The sequence below is a fragment of the Schistocerca nitens genome, chromosome 5 (assembly GCF_023898315.1).
Source record: "Schistocerca nitens isolate TAMUIC-IGC-003100 chromosome 5, iqSchNite1.1, whole genome shotgun sequence".
In the NCBI taxonomy this organism is placed as follows: domain Eukaryota; kingdom Metazoa; phylum Arthropoda; class Insecta; order Orthoptera; family Acrididae; genus Schistocerca; species Schistocerca nitens.
Genome location: NC_064618.1, coordinates 759,837,172 through 759,862,398, shown reverse-complemented (window position 1 = coordinate 759,862,398; position 25,227 = coordinate 759,837,172). Strand labels below are relative to the sequence as shown.

The window sequence follows — 25,227 nt, the reverse complement described above, 5'->3', positions numbered from 1 at the left end:
CACACCTGATAATATGTGATTCATAAAAATCTGAAATATGGTAGGGACTGCAGAAATGCCAAAAGGTAAACAATTATAATGGTAAAGGCCATATGGCAAACTTAGCATGAGATAAGTCTTTGATGCTGCATCCAAGTGAATTACAAGATATGCTTATGCAAGATTAGTTTTACTGAATTAAGTTCTGTGGTCTAAAAAAAATTGCAGAGAGTTCATCCGCAGATGGTAAGGGTTAAGTTTCCATTTCAGCCTGTACATTAACTGTTACTTTGAAATCACCACAAAGTCTCAAGGTGCCAATGGGTTCTCCTACTGTTGCCAAGGGAGTGGCTGATTCACTATGGGGAATAGGTGTTAACACATCTTCATGCGTAAATGAATCCAGCTCTGTTTTGGGGGTATGGGGTGAGCTTTGAAAAAAAAAAACAGGGGTAGCTATCAAAGAAAGACATGAGCTTCAAAATCAGTTGTCTTTTCCAGTACAGGTGAGAAGGATTGAGCATATCTATCACAGAGAGCCTTTAAAGTGGTGCAAGGCTCTTCAGATTGCATGATATGTTCTATTTCATGAATCATAAATCCAAAATACATGGAAGGAGTCTGTCCCAAATACATTGTCCACCTTTTGATCAGCTACCACAAGAAAATTTACTCAGTGACTGACTTTTTTGTGAGTAAACTGTAAGTATTCCTTGCAAGGTCACCTGATGATGTGGTTGCAAAAATTTATCCCAGCTGCCTGAAAAAGTGGTGTAGCAAGGGCACAGAAGCACCTGTGTCTGAGAGTAACCTCACAAGGTGGTTGGCAATCAGCATATTTAAGTATTTTAGCTAAACTGTGTTCTGTGGAATCTACCCTTCGATAGATTTATCACTGTCACTCACTGGGTACACTCCCATAGGTTGCGACATATGTGCATCAGAACTGCTACATTTTGCATTGGAATTTCTACAACATACCTCTTGCAAGTGCCTCTTTTTTGTGCCTATTACATGTTGTACACTGATGGGAGTACATGCTGCATGCTTGGTGAAGGAAACAATGTGCAGCCAGCTAATGGCGCTGCTGCTGACATGGTGGCCCATAGCCATGGGTGTTTACAAGATAATCCGGACCATGGGACAACTGGGGGCTCAGGTGGAATTGGTATGACATCCTGCATGACTGCTGCCAAAGAGTTGACTGCCATGACATCTTCTTATCATACACAAACACTGAGCTGCATGAACAGTTTTATAAGCCTCACCTATTAGCATTAGCATTGATTTCCTCAGTGTGTGGTTACACACTCCTGAGTTGGAGGTAATACTCACTGTGCCATCACTGATTGGAAAGTCTGCACAATTATACCCACACAGACATTTAAAACTACTAATCCCCATGTCATGTCTCAACATCTCTGCTGCCTCCATGGAGTGGTGCCTTCTGTTTCAAATACTGGCTGCTGTTCCTGTTCTATCCTCTGTCATTTCAGACAGTTGCAAGTCACAACCTCTTGTAGGTGCTACAGTCACTTAGTAAAACCTATCAATTCTTAATCACATGACCTACAAGTCCCCACACCTGGCACCAAATTTACTAATATTTGTGTCTCGAGCTTGGATCTTGCAAGGGACTGACCAGAGGGGTTCACGTTAAAGGGAATTCAACTAGTTGATGGATGTGAGAGAGAGACTTGATTGTCTGTCATAAATTTCCTGAGCTGGTTTTTTTTTATAGCATTGGGGAATTACGAGGAGAATAAGCAATTCAAAAGATACAATTATTGTGAATCTGATATTCCAGAGTTACTTTCATAGCTGATGTGTCTGTACACTAAAGCCAAGACCTTACACAGAGACACTGACTGTTTATCATTGTTCTATCTGCTTACTGAAATTCTTGTATGGAATTTAAGATCAGCAGAGTCTTGCAGGTATCTAATTCATCCCCAGCAACTCTAGCACTCTGGCTGCCTTTGTTCACAACTGTTTCTTATTTCTAAACTGTACTCTCTCCATGAAACTCTGCCTGCATATATCTTTGATGACTGACTCTTTCTGGACCCTGATCATAGCACTTTGTTTGCCTTCTCCTTTGACCCCACCAGCCTATGACATTAGGAAGTGTCAGAGGCTTCACACTGCCTTACTGGCTACTGTTGTGCATTATTCTTCTATTATCGAAGAGGGTCTGAGTGGAGGGGATAGGAAGCCATTCCCTACAAGATACAGAACTACATTCTAAGTCTTTCACTGGCTTCTTATGTCACAGTGTCTATCCCACCACAAGCTATCAACCTTTCCACCTCACAGCTCCTGCTCTCTGCCTCATCCCTTTATTGCCTAAGGACCTTATTTATCTTTATCATCTAACAATATTGTTTCATTAATTCTGTCACCTTTTCCATTCCCTTACTGTCTCAGGCACTTGCTTCACAAATCTTGACAAATAACCTATGCAACGGTCCCCTTACCACACCCTGTGACTTGACTGTATGGACACTGCAGTTGCATCTGCTGAGCCCTAACTCAATCTTTAATTCTACTTAACTTCAGTATGATGAACTGGACTTCCCTCTTAGCTGTGGCAAAGACACCCATTAGGTTGGTGGCCCAGTATGCTTATTATTGGTTGGGGATCTTTTTTGGCAGCCAAAAGTCTACCCTGGCTGCAATAATACTTTTCTTCACTGAAAATGTTTTTGTAATACATAAAATATTCTTAACAACTCTGATTACACTGGATTCATTAAAACTCCAATTTTTGTATATTATACACTCCTGGAAATTGAAATAAGAACACCGTGAATTCATTGTCCCAGGAAGGGGAAACTTTATTGACACATTCCTGGGGTCAGATACATCACATGATCACACTGACAGAACCACAGGCACATAGACACAGGCAACAGAGCATGCACAATGTCGGCACTAGTACAGTGTATATCCACCTTTCGCAGCAATGCAGGCTGCTATTCTCCCATGGAGACGATCGTAGAGATGCTGGATGTAGTCCTGTGGACCGGCTTGCCATGCCATTTCCACCTGGCGCCTCAGTTGGACCAGCGTTCGTGCTGGACGTGCAGACCGCGTGAGACGACGCTTCATCCAGTCCCAAACATGCTCAATGGGGGACAGATCCGGAGATCTTGCTGGCCAGGGTAGTTGACTTACACCTTCTAGAGCACGTTGGGTGGCACGGGATACATGCGGACGTGCATTGTCCTGTTGGAACAGCAAGTTCCCTTGCCGGTCTAGGAACGGTAGAACGCTGGGTTCGATGACGGTTTGGATGTACCGTGCACTCTTCAGTGTCCCCTCGACGATCACCAGTGGTGTACGGCCAGTGTAGGAGATCGCTCCCCACACCATGATGCCGGGTGTTGGCCCTGTGTGCCTCGGTCGTATGCAGTCCTGATTGTGGCGCTCACCTGCACGGTGCCAAACACGCATACGACCATCATTGGCACCAAGGCAGAAGCGACTCTCATCGCTGAAGACGACACGTCTCCATTCGTCCCTCCATTCACGCCTGTCGCGACACCACTGGAGGCGGGCTGCACGATGTTGGGGCGTGAGCGGAAGACGGCCTAACGGTGTGTGGGACCGTAGCCCAGCTTCATGGAGACGGTTGCGAATGGTCCTCGCCGATACCCCAGGAGCAACAGTGTCCCAAATTTGCTGGGAAGTGGCGGTGCGGTCCCCTACGGCACTGCGTAGGATCCTACGGTCTTGGCGTGCATCCGTGCGTCGCTGCGGTCCGGTCCCAGGTCGACGGGCACGTGCACCTTCCGCCGACCACTGGCGACAACATCGATGTACTGTGGAGACCTCACACCCCACGTGTTGAGCAATTCGGCGGTACGTCCACCCGGCCTCCCGCATGCCCACTATACGCCCTCGCTCAAAGTCCGTCAACTGCACATACGGTTCACGTCCACGCTGTCGCGGCATGCTACCAGTGTTAAAGACTGCGATGGAGCTCCGTATGCCACGGCAAACTGGCTGACACTGACGGTGGCGGTGAACAAATGCTGCGCAGCTAGCGCCATTCGACGGCCAACACCGCGGTTCCTGGTGTGTCCGCTGTGCCGTGCGTGTGATCATTGCTTGTACAGCCCTCTCGCAGTGTCCGGAGCAAGTATGGTGGGTCTGACACACCGGTGTCAATGTGTTCTTTTTTCCATTTCCAGGAGTGTATTATAAAGTTTGTAGTTTTCAGACAAGAACATGGCCTTTCATTTTTCTGTACCAGAAATTGTACAAGCTGAAAAATATAAATGCAGTCTTTGGTGGTGAGCATCCCACTCGTCATGTTGTTATTTAAACAATACAAAAGGTGTAAACACACATGACATGGGAGATGTTTCTACTACAGCTGCTAATGCTTTCACTGTTGTAATATAGTTCCCATTAGCTCCTGATAAACAGGTGAGGTTTGTGTTAGTAGTTGTTGCCTGTCCTCCAAGGTTGACAAAAATGTTCAAAGTTGGATTTGTACTGTCATGGGTCTCAAGTTGTCTCTACTTTAGTAAAGTTGAGTTATGCTTGAACTAACAGGATCTTGCCCCAGTTTATTAACAGCAAGAGATATGTACAGAATGCCCCTTTTTGAAATCAGTGCAACATAATTTAAGTTCATATTTGAAAGCAAAGTCCAGTCCATGCCATATCAAAATTTGACCTGTGACAATCAGATTCCACAATAGTCACACTTTGGTTCAACCAGTAGCACTCAACCAGTAGCACTTCACAAATCACACCACAAGTGACTCAGACCAGCCACAGGAAAGTTTACATACTGGATTCTGGTTCGGTCCTGTCAGAGAGTGCTCCTGATCACAGTGCTCTCTGGGTAGTGGCGCCACAGTGGTTGACAGTAATGTTACACCAGGTATTCTGTTTCTGTATTGACTCTGGTTGGTGCAAGTACACTTACTATAATTCATACCATGTAGTTAAAAACAAATTCAAATTATTTACAGGTGAAAAGAGTAGGGGAAGATGAACATTCACTAAATGAAACTACTTGTGTGAAATTCCTAGGCGTCCTGTTGGATAACATAGGGACACCTAGACATGGATAAATTAACCCAGATTCTCAATTCTTCTTGCTTAGATATGTCTCTCTGTGTCTCAGCCTCCAGACCAAATTACTAGATTACATTTTATACTTGCACATGATACTATCCTATGGTACAATCTTCTGGGGCAATGCAACTAAGATTAAAAAAGTATTCATTTTACTGAAGTGTGCAGTAAGGCAATAACCTGAATTTATCTTGCAGAAACCCCTTCAGGGACCTCGGCATTCTTACACACAGGAGCAAATATATTTACTCACCAACTGTATTTTGTGGATTTCGCAACCCTCATACTAGAAGTAAAAATAACCAGTTGGGAAATGTTCCTCTCGAAGCAGAAAAAAGGCAAATATGCTGCTCTTTGAAAGACTGACAGAGAAGTGGGGAGCCAGCGGCCTTAATCCTCATTCCACCCTCCTCACCAGTAATTTTAGACAGCAAATATATTCATGCTCTTTTAACACAGATCATTCTAAATTCTTTTACCCTATTAATCTTTGTAGTCAAGTCTTCATATACAGCATCTCCCTCTCACTGCCAATGTCTAGATATGTCTCTCACCCACTTTTCTTTTTCTCCTGTTGGCACTAACTCCTGCCTCTCCCATTATCACTATCTTAATCCCTTTCTCTCCCTTACAACTGTCTCCTTTCTTCCACTTCCACTGTCTCGCTGTCCCACTGCTATTGTCTTTGTCCCATTCTTTTTCTCATCCATCACCACTGTCTCTTTCTTTGTTACTTACAGTCTCCTCTCCCAACATGTCCTTGGGGATGGTTTGCTTGAGGTTTTGACCCCTGGACTGGGAAACTTTAAAACGTGGTTGTGCAAGTGTGGAGAAGTGGGCAAATTTTTTCACTTTAAAGTTAGCCAGTCTGGAAAGTGGGGGTTCAGAGTCCCAAGCCTACGTGTGGTCTCCATACATCTCTCTCTCGTTCATTTCCACTGTCTCCTCTCTCTTTTGCTCCCACTGCTATTGTCTTTATCCATATATCTTCCTCTTTCACTGCCAGTCCCCCCCCCCCCCCCAAACCATCACTGTCTCTTCTCTCTCTCCCACTGGCTATGTGTCCTCTCTATTCCACCATCATTCTCTCTCTCCACTACTCCCTTTCAGCACAAAAAAGCACCAATGTTTGCATGTCAAAATTTTTGGTAAGGATTGCAGATTGAGGATGTAGGCAGCTGGTTTCTCACTTTTTTATCAGTGGCTTTTAAGGAGGAGCATATTCTCCTTTGTTGTGCTCTGACAGGAGCATTTTTCAACTGGTTCCCTTTTTTACCTGTTACAGCAGGTTGTGCTGCTTATATGAAATGAATTCTGTAGCCTAGTAAAATTTTGACAGTTTATTTATATACTTTGCCAAACTTATATACTTCGACACATATCAACAACAAAGAATTACACATAATATACCCTTAAAACAAAATCGTCTCCCATCCAATGCAAGCTCACTTTATGCTACTTTACATAAGGATTTTAGGCTACACCTACAGTATACAAAAAAATGTGGTCTTTGGTTTGCAAGCACAAAGAATCGCATATGACAAAATAATTTTTTGTAAATAGAAACATCATGTCATAAATTTTCATTGTTGGAAACAAGGCAATAAAAAAATAGCTTGGAGACATCAGAGCTCCTTGCAGTGTCCCCAGGACTCTTGCCGTGTGCTCCCTACATCAGTTAAAATTACATTTAAGCCTCAGACCTGATATTATATGCATATTTTACATGCATAAGTATGGTAACATTGAATCTCTGGATCTCAGTGACTGATATTGAAGAAAGTTTTGAAACTTCCTGAAAACATCATCTTAAGAGCATATGGTAAAAATTTTGATGATTTACCACAGACAGAAATTACAAAAGTAACCCTCCCCACAATTGCTGCTTTTGATGCTCCCCTTTTTTTTTTTTTTTTTTTTTTTTTTTTTTTTTTTTTTTTTTTTTTTTTTTTTTTTTTTTTTTTGGGGGGGGGGGGGGAGGTAGGTTCCGAGTATCCAATTGCAATTGCATGTTAGTATAGTTTACTGAAAAAGCCTACATTGGCTGCTTCTGCCTGTTAATGAAGAAACTGATTCATTTCACATCCCTGACAATTCTTCATGATTATATTTACGGGACACAATGTTTGAATGGAGAAAAGTGAATGAATGACAAGTGGATGAGTGTCATGGTGGTATTGACATCTGCACAGACCATATGCATGGCAGTCTCATATGAGACATGTGATCTCAGCTTGTATAATTCACATTGGTGATGATATCATTGTACACTTAAATTTTATGTCCAGTGAACTGGGAACTTCTGCATATTTAATCATCCATCTAAGGCAAACAACACAGAATCTGCTGAAACATAATATGTATCCACACATAAATCAATTGTACCCTGTTGAAAACTGTACTTTCAGCACTACCTCATTGCTCTTGAATTGTGTAGAAATGTTCAGTGATTGCACTGTATGGTCCAGCTACCTGGTTGGTCCCAATTTTCTTAAAAAAAGTACTCACTGTAGTCTGACTGCTTTGAAAACATCTTCATCTTTTTGATATTATGTACCAATATTTTTAATCCTATATCAAATGGAGTCATTAACTTGCTTATTATATTCTGTGTTTTTCTTACTCTATGTACGGCCCTGTGTGTACAGTTCAAAGGTACCAGTTCTTTCATGAACTACCACATCAAATACTAAATAGTCTTTTCATCTAATAAATTTTCAGTAGTTCCATCTTTGTCTATTCTTCATTGCATCTCTCTATTTTGTGTTATATTTGTTTTGCAAGATTAACAGGTAAACTTGTCAAACAACATTCTGCACATACCAAATAATGGTCACCATTCCCTCCACAGACACCAAAGATAAACAAACATTTAGCTTATCCCTCCCAAGACCACAAGGCCTGAAATGGGAGGAACATCCCCTGCACAAAAGCACTCTCTGAAACAGAACTCACCAGATCTGTGCCATATGCGTGAATGACTTTCAGTTGCATGCAGACAAGATCTGCATTAATCTCTGCAGACCTTCAATTTCATCCTCTGGTGACACTGGTCAAGTCATGTATGTTGATGCTGTGCTGTGACTGGAAGATCTACATCTACATCTACATTCATACTCTGCAATCCACCCAACGGTGTGTGGCGGAGGGCACTTTACGTGCCACTGTCATTACCTTCCTTTCCTGTTCCAGTCGCGTATGGTTCGCGGGAAGAACGACTGTCTGAAAGCCTCCGTGCGCGCTCTAATCTCTCTAATTTTACATTCGTGATCTCCTCGGGAGGTATAAGTAGGGGGAAGCAATATACTCGATACCTCATCCAGAAACGCACCCTCTCGAAACCTGGCGAGCAAGCTACACCGCGATGCAGAGCGCTTCTCTTGCAGAGTCTGCCACTTGAGTTTATTAAACATCTCCGTAACGCTATCAAGGTTACCAAATAACCCTGTGACGAAACGCGCCGCTCTTCTTTGGATCTTCTCTATCTCCTCCGTCAACCCGATCTGGTACGGATCCCACACTGATGAGCAATACTCAAGTATAGGTCGAACGAGTGTTTTGTAAGCCACCTCCTTTGTTGCTGGACTACATTTTCTAAGCACTCTCCCAATGAATCTCAACCTGGTACCCGCCTTACCAACAATTAATTTTATATGATCATTCCACTTCAAATCGTTCCGCACGCATACTCCCAGATATTTTACAGAAGTAACTGCTACCAGTGTTTGTTCCGCTATCATATAATCATACAATAAAGGATCCTTCTTTCTATGTATTCGCAATACATTACATTTGTCTATGTTAAGGGACAGTTGCCACTCCCTGCACCAAGTGCCTATCCGCTGCAGATCTTCCTGCATTTCGCTACAATTTTCTAATGCTGCAACTTCTCTGTATACTACAGCATCATCCGCGAAAAGCCGCATGGAACTTCCGACACTATCTACTAGGTCATTTATATATATTGTGAAAAGCAATGGTCCCATAACACTTCCCTGTGGCACGCCAGAGGTTACCTTAACGTCTGTAGACGTCTCTCCATTGATAACAACATGCTGTGTTCTGTTTGCTAAAAAATCTTCAATCCAGCCACACAGCTGGTCTGATATTCCGTAGGCTCTTACTTTGTTGATCAGGCGACAGTGCGGAACTGTATCGAACGCCTTCCGGAAGTCAAGAAAAATAGCATCTACCTGGGAGCCTGTATCTAATATTTTCTGGGTCTCATGAACAAATAACGCGAGTTGGGTCTCACACGATCGCTGTTTCCGGAATCCATGTTGATTCCTACATAGTAGATTCTGGGTTTCCAAAAACGACATGATACTCGAGCAAAAAACATGTTCTAAAATTCTACAACAGATCGACGTCAGAAATATAGGTCTATAGTTTCGCGCATCTGCTCGACGACCCTTCTTGAAGACTGGGACTACCTGTGCTCTTTTCCAATCATTTGGAACCCTCCGTTCCTCTAGAGACTTGCGGTACACGGCTGTTAGAAGGGGGGCAAGTTCTTTCGCGTACTCTGTGTAGAATCGAATTGGTATCTCGTCAGGTCCAGTGGACTTTCCTCTGTTGAGTGATTCCAGTTGCTTTTCTATTCCTTGGACACTTATTTCGATGTCAGCCATTTTTTCGTTTGTGCGAGGATTTAGAGAAGGAACTGCAGTGCGGTCTTCCTCTGTGAAACAGCTTTGGAAAAAGGTGTTTAGTATCTCAGCTTTACGCGTGTCATCCTCTGTTTCAATGCCATCATCATCCCGGAGTGTCTGGATATGCTGTTTCGAGCCACTTACTGATTTAACGTAAGACCAGAACTTCCTAGGATTTTCTGTCAAGTCGGTACATAGAATTTTACTTTCGAATTCACTGAACGCTTCTCGCATAGTCCTCCTTACGCTAACTTTGACATCGCTTAGCTTCTGTTTGTCTGAGAGGTTTTGGCTGCGTTTAAACTTGGAGTGAAGCTCTCTTTGCTTTCGCAGTAGTTTCCTAACTTTGTTGTTGTACCACGGCGGGTTTTTCCCGTCCCTCACAGTTTTACTCAGCACATACCTGTCTAAAACGCATTTTACGATTGCCTTGAACTTTTTCCATAAACACTCAACATTATCAGTGTCGGAACAGAAATTTTCGTTTTGATCTGTTAGGTGGTCCGAAATCTGCCTTCTATTACTCTTGCTAAACAGATAAACCTTCCTCCCTTTTTTTATATTCCTATTAACTTCCATGATGTGAGCTTGAGGTGTGCATGCCAACAGTCCCACTGTTGGCAACTGGTTTTCAACAGTTCATGAAGACATTTTTGGAATTATAACTGCACTTATTTATGCTGTGAAAGCTGTAAAGTGTGCCATTACTGCCTTTATGAAAAGATGACCTTGCTGTCTGTCTGTGATCCATGGTTTCCCAAAATCTCATCCATAAATGTGAGAATGTCCACTGTTGCCAGCATTGTTGCACAACCAATGTGACAGGTCCATCTTCTGTGGCATTATCTAAAAGGACCATCCTGCCACTCAGGAGGGCACAGCTTGGCTCTTCTCAAACTTGCTCAGTTGACTTAGAAAGCACAAGTACATCTCCATGGCTTTGTGTCTGCTTGCACTAAATATTTGCAACAAACAAGCATTTCCTTTTTGAAGGGTAGACACAGATAGCACACTGGTAGCTACATTAGTACACCACCTGCTAGTAGATGACTTTGAAACCATTATCACTACTTTTATTATTCCCCTGGTGGCATGAACTGTCATCAGATCAAAATTGATTTTGTCTTTCCAAATGTTCTTATACCTCTCACTCTCCACACCCAGCAGTGTGTAATACATTTATTTATTTGTCATATGGCTTTTACACAAAATATTAAATATAATACAAATAACAACACATAACAAGGAAAATAATAAATTATTGACAATGTAATATAAATGGATAGATAAAAAATCTAGTCACCAAGTGGCGGCAGGAGAACACACACACATAAAGGTTTAACTTTTACATGCTTTCAGAGCCAGTGGCTCCTTCTTCTGGCAGAAGAGTTGACGGGGAAGGAAGAGGGGTGAAGGAAAAGGACTGGAGATGTTTAGGGAAAGGGACACAGTTTAGAAAATTCATGCAGCACCCAAGGTCAGGGGAGACTTACCAGACAGGGTGAGAAGGAAAGTATTCAGTCACCAACATGGACCTGCATTCATTTATTCATCATATTTTGTTGTACAAATGAAAGCAAGCCATCTCTGTCTATGTTGGATTTGGTTTCAGTCTCCATCTCCAAAAATAAGTTCCCATTATTTCCAAATCAGATGTTAAGCTGACTTCCGTTTCTTTGAAATTTTGATATCCCACAGCCAGCACCCACTAATCAGCATATCCAAACTTATGAGACCTAGTTTCAGGCATAATGGAAATGTACAGACTAAACAGTAGTGCAGCAAGGAGAGATCTCTGAGGTAGTCCATCATTTAACACCCTTGAAGAGCTTCTCCTGTTGTGCAGTATGAGCTACCAACAAACATGCTACTAATAAGCTTGACTGTTTTCCTGCATGGGATTATTTAAATGACTCTGCAGAGAAGACTGTGGCTCTGTGTCATAAGCTGCTGAGAGATTTATAAATGCAGTAGATGTTTTGAGTTCTTTTGAAAGCCTGCTTCTGTGTAGGTTGTGAGTGATATTATCTGGTCTATATAGCTTCTTCCTAGATGAAAACTAGCTTGTTCAGTCAGAATTTTCTCAAGTATTATAGCAGAGATTCTTTTTCGGATGACTGTTTCAAGAAGCTTGTATGTTGAACTAAGAAGGGCTATTGGGTGATGGCTTTTCAGCTCGTTGCTTGGTCTTCGAGGCTCAAGGATAATGATAACTTTGGACTGTTTCATTCCTCTCAATCTGATATCAGTAAGGAACTCTGCTAGCCATTTTTTGGTACACTGACCACTGTTCAGCATGAATTCAGGATGATTTCCATGAGGTCCTGGTGCCTTTCCTGCTTTAACTTCTTTGAGTGCCATTGTTATTTCCTTGACACTAAATGACTGCAAAATACTGTCTGGTGGGGGATAGGTGTCTTCACAGCTGTGAATTAATGACTGATACATATGGTATGTGCTTTGTCCCATGGGGTTCTTCAAGTAGTCACAACATACAAATATAAATACAAATGTTTTATTCCACCTTTGAGCATATTTACTTGCAATTGGTGTTGTCAGTGTTAACACTATAATAATAACTTGGACAAACATCATTAATCACAATATAATAATCCAAGATGGATACAATAAATATTTATGCAAATGTCAATAACAACAAAAAGTTTCCTAACAGATCAATTACAAGATAAATGACAGATAAATAATCAAACAGATAATTTACAATAAATACATGAAACAGTAATAAAATAGTTGCACAGTGTGGTGTATGTATAGTTTGCAGTTAATTTGTTGTTCATTCTCATAACAAAAGTGCATCACACACTCAAGGAATTCTTGTGCAGAGTAAATTACTTTACCTTTCACCCACTTCAGAAGACTAGTTTTGAATTTATTTACTGGCACTGTGTAGGCTTTTGTAGGAAATTTGTGGAAGTAGACAGGACCAAGATATTTGTAACTGTTATGTGGCTTTGCAAGCCTAGCATATGGCATATTAATTGTATGTCCACTTCTTATGTTATGGTCATGAACTATCTTCCTTAAGTCAAATTTACTCAAATTCTCTTTAACAAAGATAAGGCACTTGTAAATATACAGGCCAGGCACTCTCATTATATTTAATTTCTTAAAATAATCTTGACATTATTCATATGGGCTAAGTCCTGCTATGCACCTTATGGCTTTCTTTTGCCATTTAAACACTAATTTTGAGCCTATGGAATTGCCCCATAATAGTATTCCATAACTCAGGTGGGTGCAGAAGAATACAAAATATGCATATAGCAGAAGTTCTCTACTGACACTGCTCCTGATCTTGTACAGCACATACACTCCTGGAAATTGAAATAAGAACACCGTAAATTCATTGTCCCAGGAAGGGGAAACTTTATTGACACATTCCTGGGGTCAGATACATCACATGATCACACTGACAGAACCACAGGCACATAGACACAGGCAACAGAGCATGCACAATGTCGGCACTAGTACAGTGTATATCCACCTTTCGCAGCAATGCAGGCTGCTATTCTCCCATGGAGACGATCGTAGAGATGCTGGATGTAGTCCTGTGGACCGGCTTGCCATGCCATTTCCACCTGGCGCCTCAGTTGGACCAGCGTTCGTGCTGGACGTGCAGACCGCGTGAGACGACGCTTCATCCAGTCCCAAACATGCTCAATGGGGGACAGATCCGGAGATCTTGCTGGCCAGGGTAGTTGACTTACACCTTCTAGAGCACGTTGGGTGGCACGGGATACATGCGGACGTGCATTGTCCTGTTGGAACAGCAAGTTCCCTTGCCGGTCTAGGAACGGTAGAACGATGGGTTCGATGACGGTTTGGATGTACCGTGCACTATTCAGTGTCCCCTCGACGATCACCAGTGGTGTACGGCCAGTGTAGGAGATCGCTCCCCACACCATGATGCCGGGTGTTGGCCCTGTGTGCCTCGGTCGTATGCAGTCCTGATTGTGGCGCTCACCTGCACGGCGCCAAACATGCATACGCCCATCATTGGCACCAAGGCAGAAGCGACTCTCATCGCTGAAGACGACACGTCTCCATTCGTCCCTCCATTCACGCCTGTCGCGACACCACTGGAGGCGGGCTGCACGATGTTGGGGCGTGAGCGGAAGACGGCCTAACGGTGTCCGGGACCGTAGCCCAGCTTCATGGAGACGGTTGCGAATGGTCCTCGCCGATACCCCAGGAGCAACAGTGTCCCTAATTTGCTGGGAAGTGGCGGTGCGGTCCCCTACGGCACTGCGTAGGATCCTACGGTCTTGGCGTGCATCCGTGCGTCGCTGCGGTCCGGTCCCAGGTCGACGGGCACGTGCACCTTCCGCCGACCACTGGCAACAACATCGATGTACTGTGGAGACCTCACGCCCCACGTGTTGAGCAATTCGGCGGTACGTCCACCCGGCCTCCCGCATGCCCACTATACGCCCTCGCTCAAAGTCCGTCAACTGCACATACGGTTCACGTCCACGCTGTCGCGGCATGCTACCAGTGTTAAAGACTGCGATGGAGCTCCGTATGCCACGGCAAACTGGCTGACACTGACGGCGACGGTGCACAAATGCTGCGCAGCTAGCGCCATTCGACGGCCAACACCTCGGTTCCTGTTGTGTCCGCTGTGCTGTGCGTGTGATCATTGCTTGTACAGCCCTCTCGCAGTGTCCGGAGCAAGTATGGTGGGTCTGACACACCGGTGTCAATGTGTTCTTTTTTCCATTTCCAGGAGTGTAGATGACACATGCCAATTTTCCATATAACTTCCCTGTGTGGGTATTCCAGCTGAGCTTTTGATCTATATGAATTCCTAATAATTTTACTATTTCATTATCATGACTGAGCATTCAGACTGAATACAATTGATTCAGTTTTACTATCACTCTTCTGCAGTACATTTACCTCAAACCAAGTAGTGCATCTCTTCATTGCCACTGCCATGCTGTGTTGCACATTTTCAAGGTTGGTTTCACATGTGATGAGTGTTGTGTCATCAGCATATAGCACTGCATCACATTGTACAACTGCAGGTAAATCAGTCATATAAATAATGAAAAGGAAAGGTCCAAGAACAGATCCTTGAGGTACACCCTTTACAACTGGAAGACATTGTGACATTTGATTATTTACCTTAACTAACTGTTTTTTGTTGTCCAAGTAAGACTGAATTAGGTATAGAGGATTCTCTCTCACTTCATAGTGGTAGAGCTTTTTTGTGAGAATATTGTGGGAAACCATGTTAAAATCTTTCCTGAGGTCCAACAGTGTTGCACAGATAATATCTTTATTTTCAATACAATTGTATATTTTTGCTACCATACTCTCAACTCAACTGCTTTGACTGTAAAAAGGCTGGATCTGAAACCATACTGTGAGGAGGTAAGTATATCATTATATTCAAAATATTGACTCATTTGTTTATGCATGCAGTATTCTATTATTTTTGATATTATAGGTATAAGTGATAATGGTCGATAGTTATCTGGAGATGCTATATCTCCTTTCTTATGTACTGGTTTAACTAAGGATATTTTTAATCATTCTAGATATTTACCTTCATTTAAAATTTTGTTGATTATTTTAGTCAGTGGCATTACAATTTCATGTCTGATATATTTAATAACGTAATTTGAGATACCATAGTACTCCTCTGCTCTAGAATTACTGAGCTTAGCTATTGATTCATTGAGCATCTTTTCAGTTATATGAGTCCAGTGAAAGCTGTCTGTCTGCTTATTGTTCATTTCTGACAGCAGTGTCTCTGCCTTACTCACATCTTCCATTATGCTGTTATCTGATTGAGGACTGACAAAATGTGCATTTAGAATATCAGGAGGAATTGGTGTCTGGTATACTTTATCATCACAGTTTATTTCTGTTTTAATAATTTTCCATGCAGCTTTGCATTTATTCTCTGAGTTTAGTATACATGTATCATTTGCTTTGCACTTAGCTGCCTTGGATTCAGTCCTGTAAATCTTTTGCACTTTCATATACATTTCCTTGTCAGCATTATTGTGCTGAGAGCTATCATGACAGAGTAGCATTATGATCCTTATTCTACTTAGATGTGGGGTGTAACAGCTTTTTAGATTTTGTGGTTTGGTGTAACGATTTTGCTTTGATATTTTCTTGCAGCGTTTAGGACAACATGCTTCAAAATTTTCAGTTAACAGTTCTAAAAATTTGCTGGTAGATTCATTTGCACCTGCAGTGGTTATTATTTTACCCCATTTTATTAAATTCGATACTTATAAACTTGTTCAGCTTTGATTCATTAATTGGTCCTATAATTTTTCTTCAGTCTGCGGAAGTTTCAGTTGCTTTACTGTAAAGAGTTTGCCTGAGACAAAGTCCCTCATGATCTGAAATGCCTGGCTTGACAGTGTCAAATTCTGTTTTCTTTAGGTAAAAATTACATATTATGTTATCTATGTTTGCTTCCTGTCTTGTGGGTTTGTCATTTATGCAACTGAAGTTAAGGGGTCTTCACGTATTTAGCAAGTGACCAGCATTTCTATTCCTAAATCTAATGTGTATATTGATATCACCAAACATTATTATTCTGTAATCTTTGTATTTGAATAACAAGAGTATCAATTTCTCCAGAAGTTCCTCAAACAGGTCTTCACTGAGTTTTGTGGGTGGCATACTGAAGCTATTATAATTTCCTGTTTTGGCAACATTATGGTTGCAGCTTCAAATTTTGCTTCTATGTATAGTCCACTTACATCTTTAGGTTCATACTATTTTTAACACACACAGATACACCACCATGTTTAATACTTGTTCAACAGTAGCTGGTTGCCAATTCATATTCAAAAGTTACACTTAATTTTAGTTCCTCATTGCTAAGCCAGTTTTCATTTATTGAAATCACACTGCAGTTTAAGTTTTCCATCCAATAGTGAAGTTCAATAAGTTAATTCTTAAGAGACTGCACATTAGTATGTAAGTACATTACAATTGTACTTATCCTACTATGGTTTTCCTGCAGCCCTTCAGCAAAAAATCATTGAGATGCAATGGAACTGCTGCTTTCCTCTTCCTCAGTATACGACCATTTGATGATTTTTCCAAGGTTGGCTGCTCCTTCAGATGGTACGCTAAGGGGATGAGTGGCTCCTACTACTTCTGCTAGTGTTGATGTTGCATTTTCCGTTATTGGTGTTGATTCTTCCCTTGTTGCCTGTGTTTCTGTTAATAATGATTCTGGGGATGCTGCTGCCACTGGTGACTGTGGCTCTGCTGCTGTTGCCAATGGTGGTTGTGGTTCTGCTGTTGACTAGAATGATGATGACACTGCTTTTTTGGTTGTTGCTGCTGCTTCTGATAATAGTATTGTTTTTGTGTAATGCTGATTTACCTGCTGCTGGTGTTGGTTCTGCTGAAGTGGCAGTAGCTGCTGCAGTCGGTGATGCCTACTGTGCCATTGTTTGTGATTGGCATCCTACAGTTGGTTCTGCTACTTTAGACACATCATTTATTCTTTTGCTAGCTGTGATCAACATTTCCAGAATTTTATAGCTGAGAAGTCTCATACCTTTCCATTTATGTGCATTCCATGCTTTGTGAAACTTTCTCTCTGCAGGTAGTCAACAGATAGAAACTGAGTGTTTTGATACATTTTGCATACCTCCTCAAACTGTTTCAGGGAATAAATAATTTCTCTATTTACACATGAGTCTTTTATGTCATATTTAAGTGGTATTTCAATGATGATTATGTGTTTGCTGTTATTAGAGTCGGCAATGTGATCACATTGTGATTTGCAATCCTGTCTGAGTGCAAGGCCACCTCACCTCTAGCATCCTTATGACTTCTGCCTAATTACTGTCCATTTCTCATGTCAAGCCATGTCCAGTATGTATAGCAGCTATCTCCCTGAGCCTTCATTGGAGGAACTCCGTGTATACACAAGAAACTATCAGCCTCAATAGAGGCTCAATTATTTGGGCTGAAACCTAGGTAAAGGTTGGTTTCATTACCGCAATCAAGGCTGATAGTTTCTTATATATTAGATTATCACAATTGCTGACAGTGCTACAATGTTGAAAGTGCAACTCCTCGTATAGTTCTTCACACTGAGCGTTCCATCCTGGTATTTACAACTTGCAGAATAATCTATGGAAGGTCTTTCTTGCTGATTCAGTTGTTGCTCATGTTAACCTTTGTTAGCTTTTGATAGTAGGTGGAATCCAGCCTACATAATTATCAAGGTGATTGGATAAGTTCTTCCAGTCTGTCTTCTTAAAATTCCATTTTGGACAGGGATAGAACCTGATCAGGGGTATGCTTGGACCTGACCAGGGGATGCCTTTTCATATTTCAATTAGGCCAGGTTGATGTTGGCTGTGTGGAAAGTCTTGAAGTGTTGTGTGTGTCTCTTTCAGCAGTATGTTCTCATTGTTTTGGCTTACAAAGCACAAATCAGGGTCATATTCTAGGTTTTAAGCTGTTGATTTAAAAGATCCGTTCTCTCTTTGCATCAAATAGCAGAAACAGATTGTTACCATCATCCCAGGATATTAGTGTTTCTCCATGGCTAAAGTTGGTTCTTTATTTCCATTGTGTGTGAGGATTGTTAAAGTTGCCCACATAAATTGTTGGGTAGGGCAGTAGAGGCAGAGTTTCAGGTGTCCAATCAGTGGCAGGAGGTTTACATACATTACTGATAGTTATTTCTCCCAATTTGATGATTACTGTGTTAGCATTGTTGGTGATGGCTGTCTTAATCAGGTGGGTATGTTCCACAGAGGAAGTCCACTCCAATAGCTGAGTGGTCAGCGTTGACGGATTCCTGTCCTGTGGGCCCGGGTTCGATTCCCGGCTGGGTCAGGGATTTTCTCCACTCAGGGACTAGATGTTGTGTTGTCTTCATCATCATTTCATCCCCATCTGGCACGCAGGTTGCCCAGTGTGGCATCAAATGTAATAAGACCTGCACCAAGGCGGCCAGACCTGCCCCATAAGGGGCCTCCCTGCCAATGGCGCCAAATGCTCATTTCCATTTTCCACAGAGGAGCAGACAAATGTAGCAGGTCCATGCATATGATGATATTTGGCTGCTAACCAGTCATATCCTGGTATTTTCTCTGTTTTGGTTACCTGGTCTTCACAGTAAAAATGGTTTTCCTAAATTGCTAAGATGTCAATATCATTATCTACCAGAATTTTATGCAGGACCTAGCATTTGGCCCAACTTATCCCTTCTGTGTTGGGTTGTCAGATCTTGATAGGCCCTAAGAAGAGCTAATTAAATTCTCTGTAAAGATAGGCATCATGTTCTTCAGCCAGGAGATCCAAAGATTGTCTGGCAACCAGTGTTGTCCATTATTTATTATTACTCAGAGCGCATCACGTGGACACAAGCTGATGTTGCATCCCTGAATAATACAGACAGTAGACAATAAGTCAGCTTTTATGATGAACAATTATTAAGTTAAACTGTGGTGATGGCTAAATGTAGATACTTGTTTCATTGCTATATGCAGTCATTTGCAGCTAGCTGAGCAAAAATCCTATACACAATAGTTACACTTAAAACTGTGAATGACAATATTGACAAAAAAGTAATCCTTTTTTGTATTTTTGTTTAGGTAATAACAAACCTTATGGCTGGAATTGAGGAAATAACTGGAGTGAGAGGAGACTTTTATATCCGGGTAAGTCTCTAAACTTCGAATAGTCTCCAAAATTATTTTGATGGCTTGTGATGACCTGTTTCAGCCACACACTTGAAACATGGAAAATTATGATGTGATTGATTTCCTGGCAGCAATAGGAAAATTAGCTCTTACATTCTGCATCTGTGTTTTTATACACAACAGTGTAGGAAAAGACAGATTGCTACTTACCATAAGAAGACACAATAAGATGCAGGCAGGTGGGAAAGTATCTTTTAATTGTGCATGTCTTCAACTTACCATGTCTTCTATATGGTAAGTAGCAATCTGTCTTTTACTACATTTTTATGAACTTTGAGTATGCTTGAGTAGCTTGGGTCAGCAACTTGTGTTAATCAGTAGAACAAAAGAATCAGTTCAAGTTGCAAATTTTTACTTTTTATTCATTTGATGACTAGTTTTGGGCTGATACCCTTTTTCAAATCATCATAACATAGTCAAAAATGGTGTTTCTGAAGATCCCAAAAATGTGCAATGAATATTTACAGTGCATACAGGTCACAGTGTTTTTCATCTGGCTGGTAAGTAGTTACTGTTGTATTTGCATTTTAGTTTTGATTTAAAGGCAACAGTAAAACATCCACTATCATAAAAGAAATACAGTTTTAATGTGGTAGCTTCATTCTCTTGTTACAGATATTTTTTTCCTGTAGTAGATATCTTTCCATTTTCTAGCAATTGAATGCTGCCACACTACTTCCAAACACCGCATTGATAACAAAAGTAGAAAAAAGAAAATATTAGAATTGAACTTTCAGCATACAACATACCTGCCTTTTTACAGATCTCTGTTAAGCTTTTGATCACTGTAAGAGAGGTTCTATATCAGTGAAATAGTGCAAAATGCACAATATTAACTCTACTGGATGTTGACATAGATCTCACCTTATTCTTATCTTTTCAAGCACCAGTGGGAGATTCTGCTGAGGTTGCATTTCCTAATACTTGAAGCTAGGCTATGGAGTTAGTACAAAGAGGGCAGAAGTATTGTAGACATTGATATTCCTCATAAATACTCATTTATTTGTACAGTTACTACAAACTCATTTGGCCTTTTAAGTAGGGTAAAAAAAAAATGTGCACTATGGGCTTTCAATTACTGGTTCAAAGGTTGCTGGAAAAGTGTTCATAACTCATGCTTCTGTGGTTCTGAGAAGAGTGCTTTTACACCTCCCTAGGCATATTGTCTCACTGAGTTGCTTTCACATGGATTTAATTTGAAGTTTCATCAGAAAGAAACAAAATGGTGCCCACATTTACAGGTACATTTCCAGACTATTTTTCAAAGTCATTCTGCTGTCAAGCTCCTATAGATTCCAAGGTCCATACAGAAAATAAGCACAAAAGTCATTTCTCACTGGCTAGTAGTGAAGTCAGCAACTGTGACAGACTCCAGATGTGCTTTGCTCTTGCTCAGTCTGTAGGTGGAGGGTCTGGGTTGACAACAGCTGAGCCAGGTAACATGACACACTTGGCATCAACAACTGTTGGCTTTATGCCCTTCTCTTGGTACATGGTTAGGAGCCTGTCTAGTGCTTTCAGACCTTTGTTGTTAACATTCCTTTCGACATCAAATTTTCCTACATTCAATAATGTATCCAAAATCTGTCCCTAGTTGGAGGCAATCTTTTGCAGCCCAATCAATATGCTGTTTATCAAGATGATTGTGCAGCAACAAAAAGAAATATGTAGCATTATTTCAGGATACATGACAGCCTTGTACTTCCCAAGAGGTGTCCTGGCAGAGTAACTACACAGTATCTTTTCTTCCAGCTAGTGTCCTGCCTGTGGACTCCAGGAAAACTGCTATGGTGCCAAACTTGCCTTCAAATTGCCATCTTGGCTATTTACTTACTCAGGCCTCTGCCATATTAGATGATGAAAGTTGGTCAGTTAATATATACATCAATAGAAACCACTTTGACTACTACAAATAACTTTCTCCACAAGGATTCCAATTAAAATTTACAGTAGGTCTCATATTTTAATAATATTTACATAAGTTCTAAATATTACAAACTGAATAAACATATTACTATTATTCCTGGAGGTATGTTCAATCTACGCAACTAAATGAAAGGCAGTTTGTTTTTTGCCATATGCATTTCGCATCTTTTATTTATGAAGCATCTTTAGCGGCCTGTAATATGTTTCTTTTCATTACATATAATAAATTTATTATGTAGTAACTATAACACATTACTATGTTACATTTTGTCATGGTTTTCTCTTGTTTTGAGATTAGAAAGAACTTTTGTAGCACAGATTTTGTTAGGTTAAATTATCGTTTCACATTAATTATGATATCCAGTGTTGTTACTCCACATGTGTGGTCCTGGAGATGTGTCTATTGGGTCCCCATGCTCCAGTTGGCCAATTTCTGGCTCCTTCTTCACTCACATTTATTACAGCAAATCACTTGCACTTTTCATTTTATGTTTAACATGTGTGAGTTTACAGTGTGTAGTGTTGCCAATTGTCCCGTCTTTTGTTTGTGTTCGTGAGTGTGGTTTGCTGTTTTTCATTTGTCTTTTGTGTGTGTGTGTGTGTGTGTGTGTGTGTGTGTAGGTGTAGGTGTATTTTGTTATATGTGGCTGTGTCATACCTTGTGAGAGCCTGGTTCTTTTTTTTAAGTGGATTTGTGTGTGTGTGTGTGTGACAGTGAGTGAGTGAGTGAGAGAGAGAGAGAGAGAGAGAGAGAGAGAGAGAGAGAGAGAGAGGAGGGGGGAGAGGAAGACTAATTAATTACTTACTTACTCTGGTTTGTTTTAGTTTGCTGCTTGTTATTGTTTTACCGTCTAACATTATCAGTGAGTTATTGCTTATATTGATTTGGTCATTTATTACTTTCTTTTCCATTGTGAGGGCTCTTTGTACCTGGAAGTTTTCTTGTAATGTTGTGATTTTTCACTTTAATTCCATGTTTGGTGGTTCATGTCCATGTTTTATCAGGTGGTCAGCAAAGGTAGAATGGCTATTTTCATACTTCCAGCTTCCTATATGTTTGTAGGATTTGGGTAACAAACATGATGTTCATGATGTGTAATGACTGTCAACGTTATCGATTCACATACACAATATTTATTTATATGCATTATATGGACAGAAACAACTTAAGCACTTGGTGTCTCAGAAAACTCAGCCCAAGGTCCGAAGTTACTGTTTTTGCAGCAAAACTCTAGGGGATGGAAGTCCACAAGGCTTAGGGCACCCCCCCCCCCCCCCCCCCCTCAAAGGCATGGAGTGATGAAGTTGTGTTGTGGTGTGGTGCAGGTCATCTCTGGAGATGATGTCTAGCTTGTACTTGTCTAGATGCCTTGGTTGGCGCAGCAGTCTGCCTGTTCGTGACGTCAGTACTGGCCGGGTAGGTGGTACTGGAGGTGCCATCATTAGGTCCTCCACTGGTGGTTGTATGTGATCCTGTGATGGGGATGTAGGCTGATCCTGTGTCTGGTTTTCCATGTTGTGGTCTGGGGCTGACACATGCAGGATGCCATCCCTGAATAGCATAGATAACAGTGCAGTTGTATCAACTGACTGTGGTATTGGTGTGGATTGGTACAATAATCGTGACACCCTCCTGTGGCTGACCTGTCAGTTTTCATATATGGCTGATACCACGATTGTTATATCATGTAGAGACACTGTAATACCTTCTGGAAGGTAGTGCTTGACATCGACTGTGATGGAAAAGGGGGTTGTGTTGTGGTTTGAGGTCAAAAGGGTGGTATTGTTCCCCTGGTTTCACTCTACAGACAGGCACAGTGGTGGTTTTGCTGGCTAGCATGATTTTGAATGTATTGGGTCTCGATCTTAGTACTTTATATGGTCCATTGTACACTGGATGCAGTGCTGGCTTGATGGCGTCTGTGCATAGCATTACATGAGTGCAAGTCTGTAGGTTTTTGTGCACAAATATAGTGGGTGTTGTGTGGTGAGATGGCAGTGGGACTCTGATGCTCTGTATCTGTTCTCTAACCCATCATAAGAGGTCCGGAGGTACTCATTGTCTTCATCCGTTATCTGAGGGACAAATTCTGTTCAGGCTATTCACTTTGCCATAGAGGATCTCTGCTAGCGAGGTGCTGAGATCCTCTTTGGTGGGCCATTCTGATACCCAGCAGCACCCAGGGTAGGGCCTCTGACCATTCATTGTCAGGGCACACCAGTGCTATTTTCAGTAGGCGGTGCCACCGTTCCACTAGACCATTTAACTGTGGATGGTAGGCTGTAGTATGGAATCGGTGGCAGCTGCAGAGGTGGCACAGTTCTGTAAACAGGGTCAATTTGAATTGTCTGCCCTGATCGGTTGTTAGTGACTCAGGGCAGCCAAGTCTCACTATCCATAAGTCAATAAATGATCTCGCCACAGTCTCCGCTGATATGTCCCTGAGTGAGGTGGTCTCCACCCACCGAGTTGTTCAGTCAATGACCAATAGGATATAACAAAATCCACTAGATTCAAGGAGTGACCCCACTAAATCTATATGTGCATGGCAAAAATTACTCTTTGGTACAGGTAACCTCCCTAACGATGGCTGGTTATGTCATCCTGTCTTTGCCTTCTGGCAAGGAATGCACACTCGTATCCAAGTAGCATCATGGGGCCTACTTGGGGGTGAGCCAAGTTATGGAGCAAGTCAAATATTGTTCAGCAATAGTTGGCAGGGACAAAAGGTCATTGCCTCCCCATTGACACATCACACCAAGCTAGTTTCCTGGTCCCAAGCACTGGGCATTGTTGTAGTTGTAATCTCGTGTCACTGCCTGACAAGAATCGTTCCAGGTTGGTATCTGTTGCCTGTGCATCTGCGAGGTTACCAAAATCCAGTTGATTGGTCATGGTCACTGGGCAGGACAGGTAGTCTGCAACCATATTGCCCACTCCGCGCATGTGGCGAACATCTGTTGTGAACTGTGAGATGTGGTCCAAGTGCTTAATCCTGCATGATGTGGCGTTGGCAGACAGATTCTTTATTGTGTCAGCTAATGGTTGAGGGTCTTTATACTTTGTGCACAGTTAGGCGGTGGGGATGGTGGCATACAGGAGGTCCCAGAGTCATATTAATTCTGGGGACATTGCTGTCTGTAGCTATGCTAACTGTTTTGTTCGGTAGAGGTGGTCCAGGGGGCAGAATCCTGTTGTCTGATCTATCCACAGGCGTGGTAGCCTTGTCAATGGGTAACCCGCTTGCACCGTATCCATTGCTGGCATGGTGGTTGTAGATAGGTGTCCTGGCACTCATCAGTGTCCTGTGGCATGCAAGTGCCAGCATCCTATCGGCCAGTTGTAGGTGTGTCTCCAATGGTGTGTCTGCATGTACTAGAAGTGCTGGCTGTATTTGCTCTGCGAGCTTAAGTAACCATAACAACTATAGGGCCCGGTCTGGTAGCAGGTTATTATCAATTTTCAACCGCAGTTTGCACCATAACACCGATGGTGTGTCGTCGACCAGTGTCATCTCATTTACGGTGAGGTGCAGTTGTTGGTCCGGTGTGCATGATAATCATTGCAATATTAGTGACTTCACCATCTAATACTTGTGCACAGTCAGGAGCATTTAGCAGTAGATCGCTGACAAGATCCTCTTGTTCACTGATGTGGTTGAGAAGTAACAACAGTCTTCTCTGGTCATCCTCAATCCCTGCTGTCCTCATGATACATACGCATAAAGCAATCCACACTTCTGCTGAGTCTGTGTGAATGGGCGGCAGGTGAATTTGATATACAGTAGGTGTTTCCTGTAGTGGTCATTTTATGTTGGTCCCACTGAGTTGTTGCTGCACAGTAGTTGCAT

At 41.9% G+C, this 25,227-nt stretch overlaps 1 protein-coding gene across 2 annotated transcripts in view; it reads left to right on the top strand.

The window, feature by feature from the left end:
- Window positions 1–25,227, top strand: part of LOC126259709 (sodium/hydrogen exchanger 2-like) — a 1,006,529-nt gene that overhangs the window by 942,730 nt on the left and 38,572 nt on the right. For both annotated transcript variants that reach the window (XM_049956680.1, XM_049956681.1), the window contains one exon: window positions 19,343–19,408. In XM_049956680.1, coding sequence (XP_049812637.1) covers window positions 19,343–19,408 — 66 coding nt within the window. The remainder of the gene's footprint in view (window positions 1–19,342; window positions 19,409–25,227) is intronic.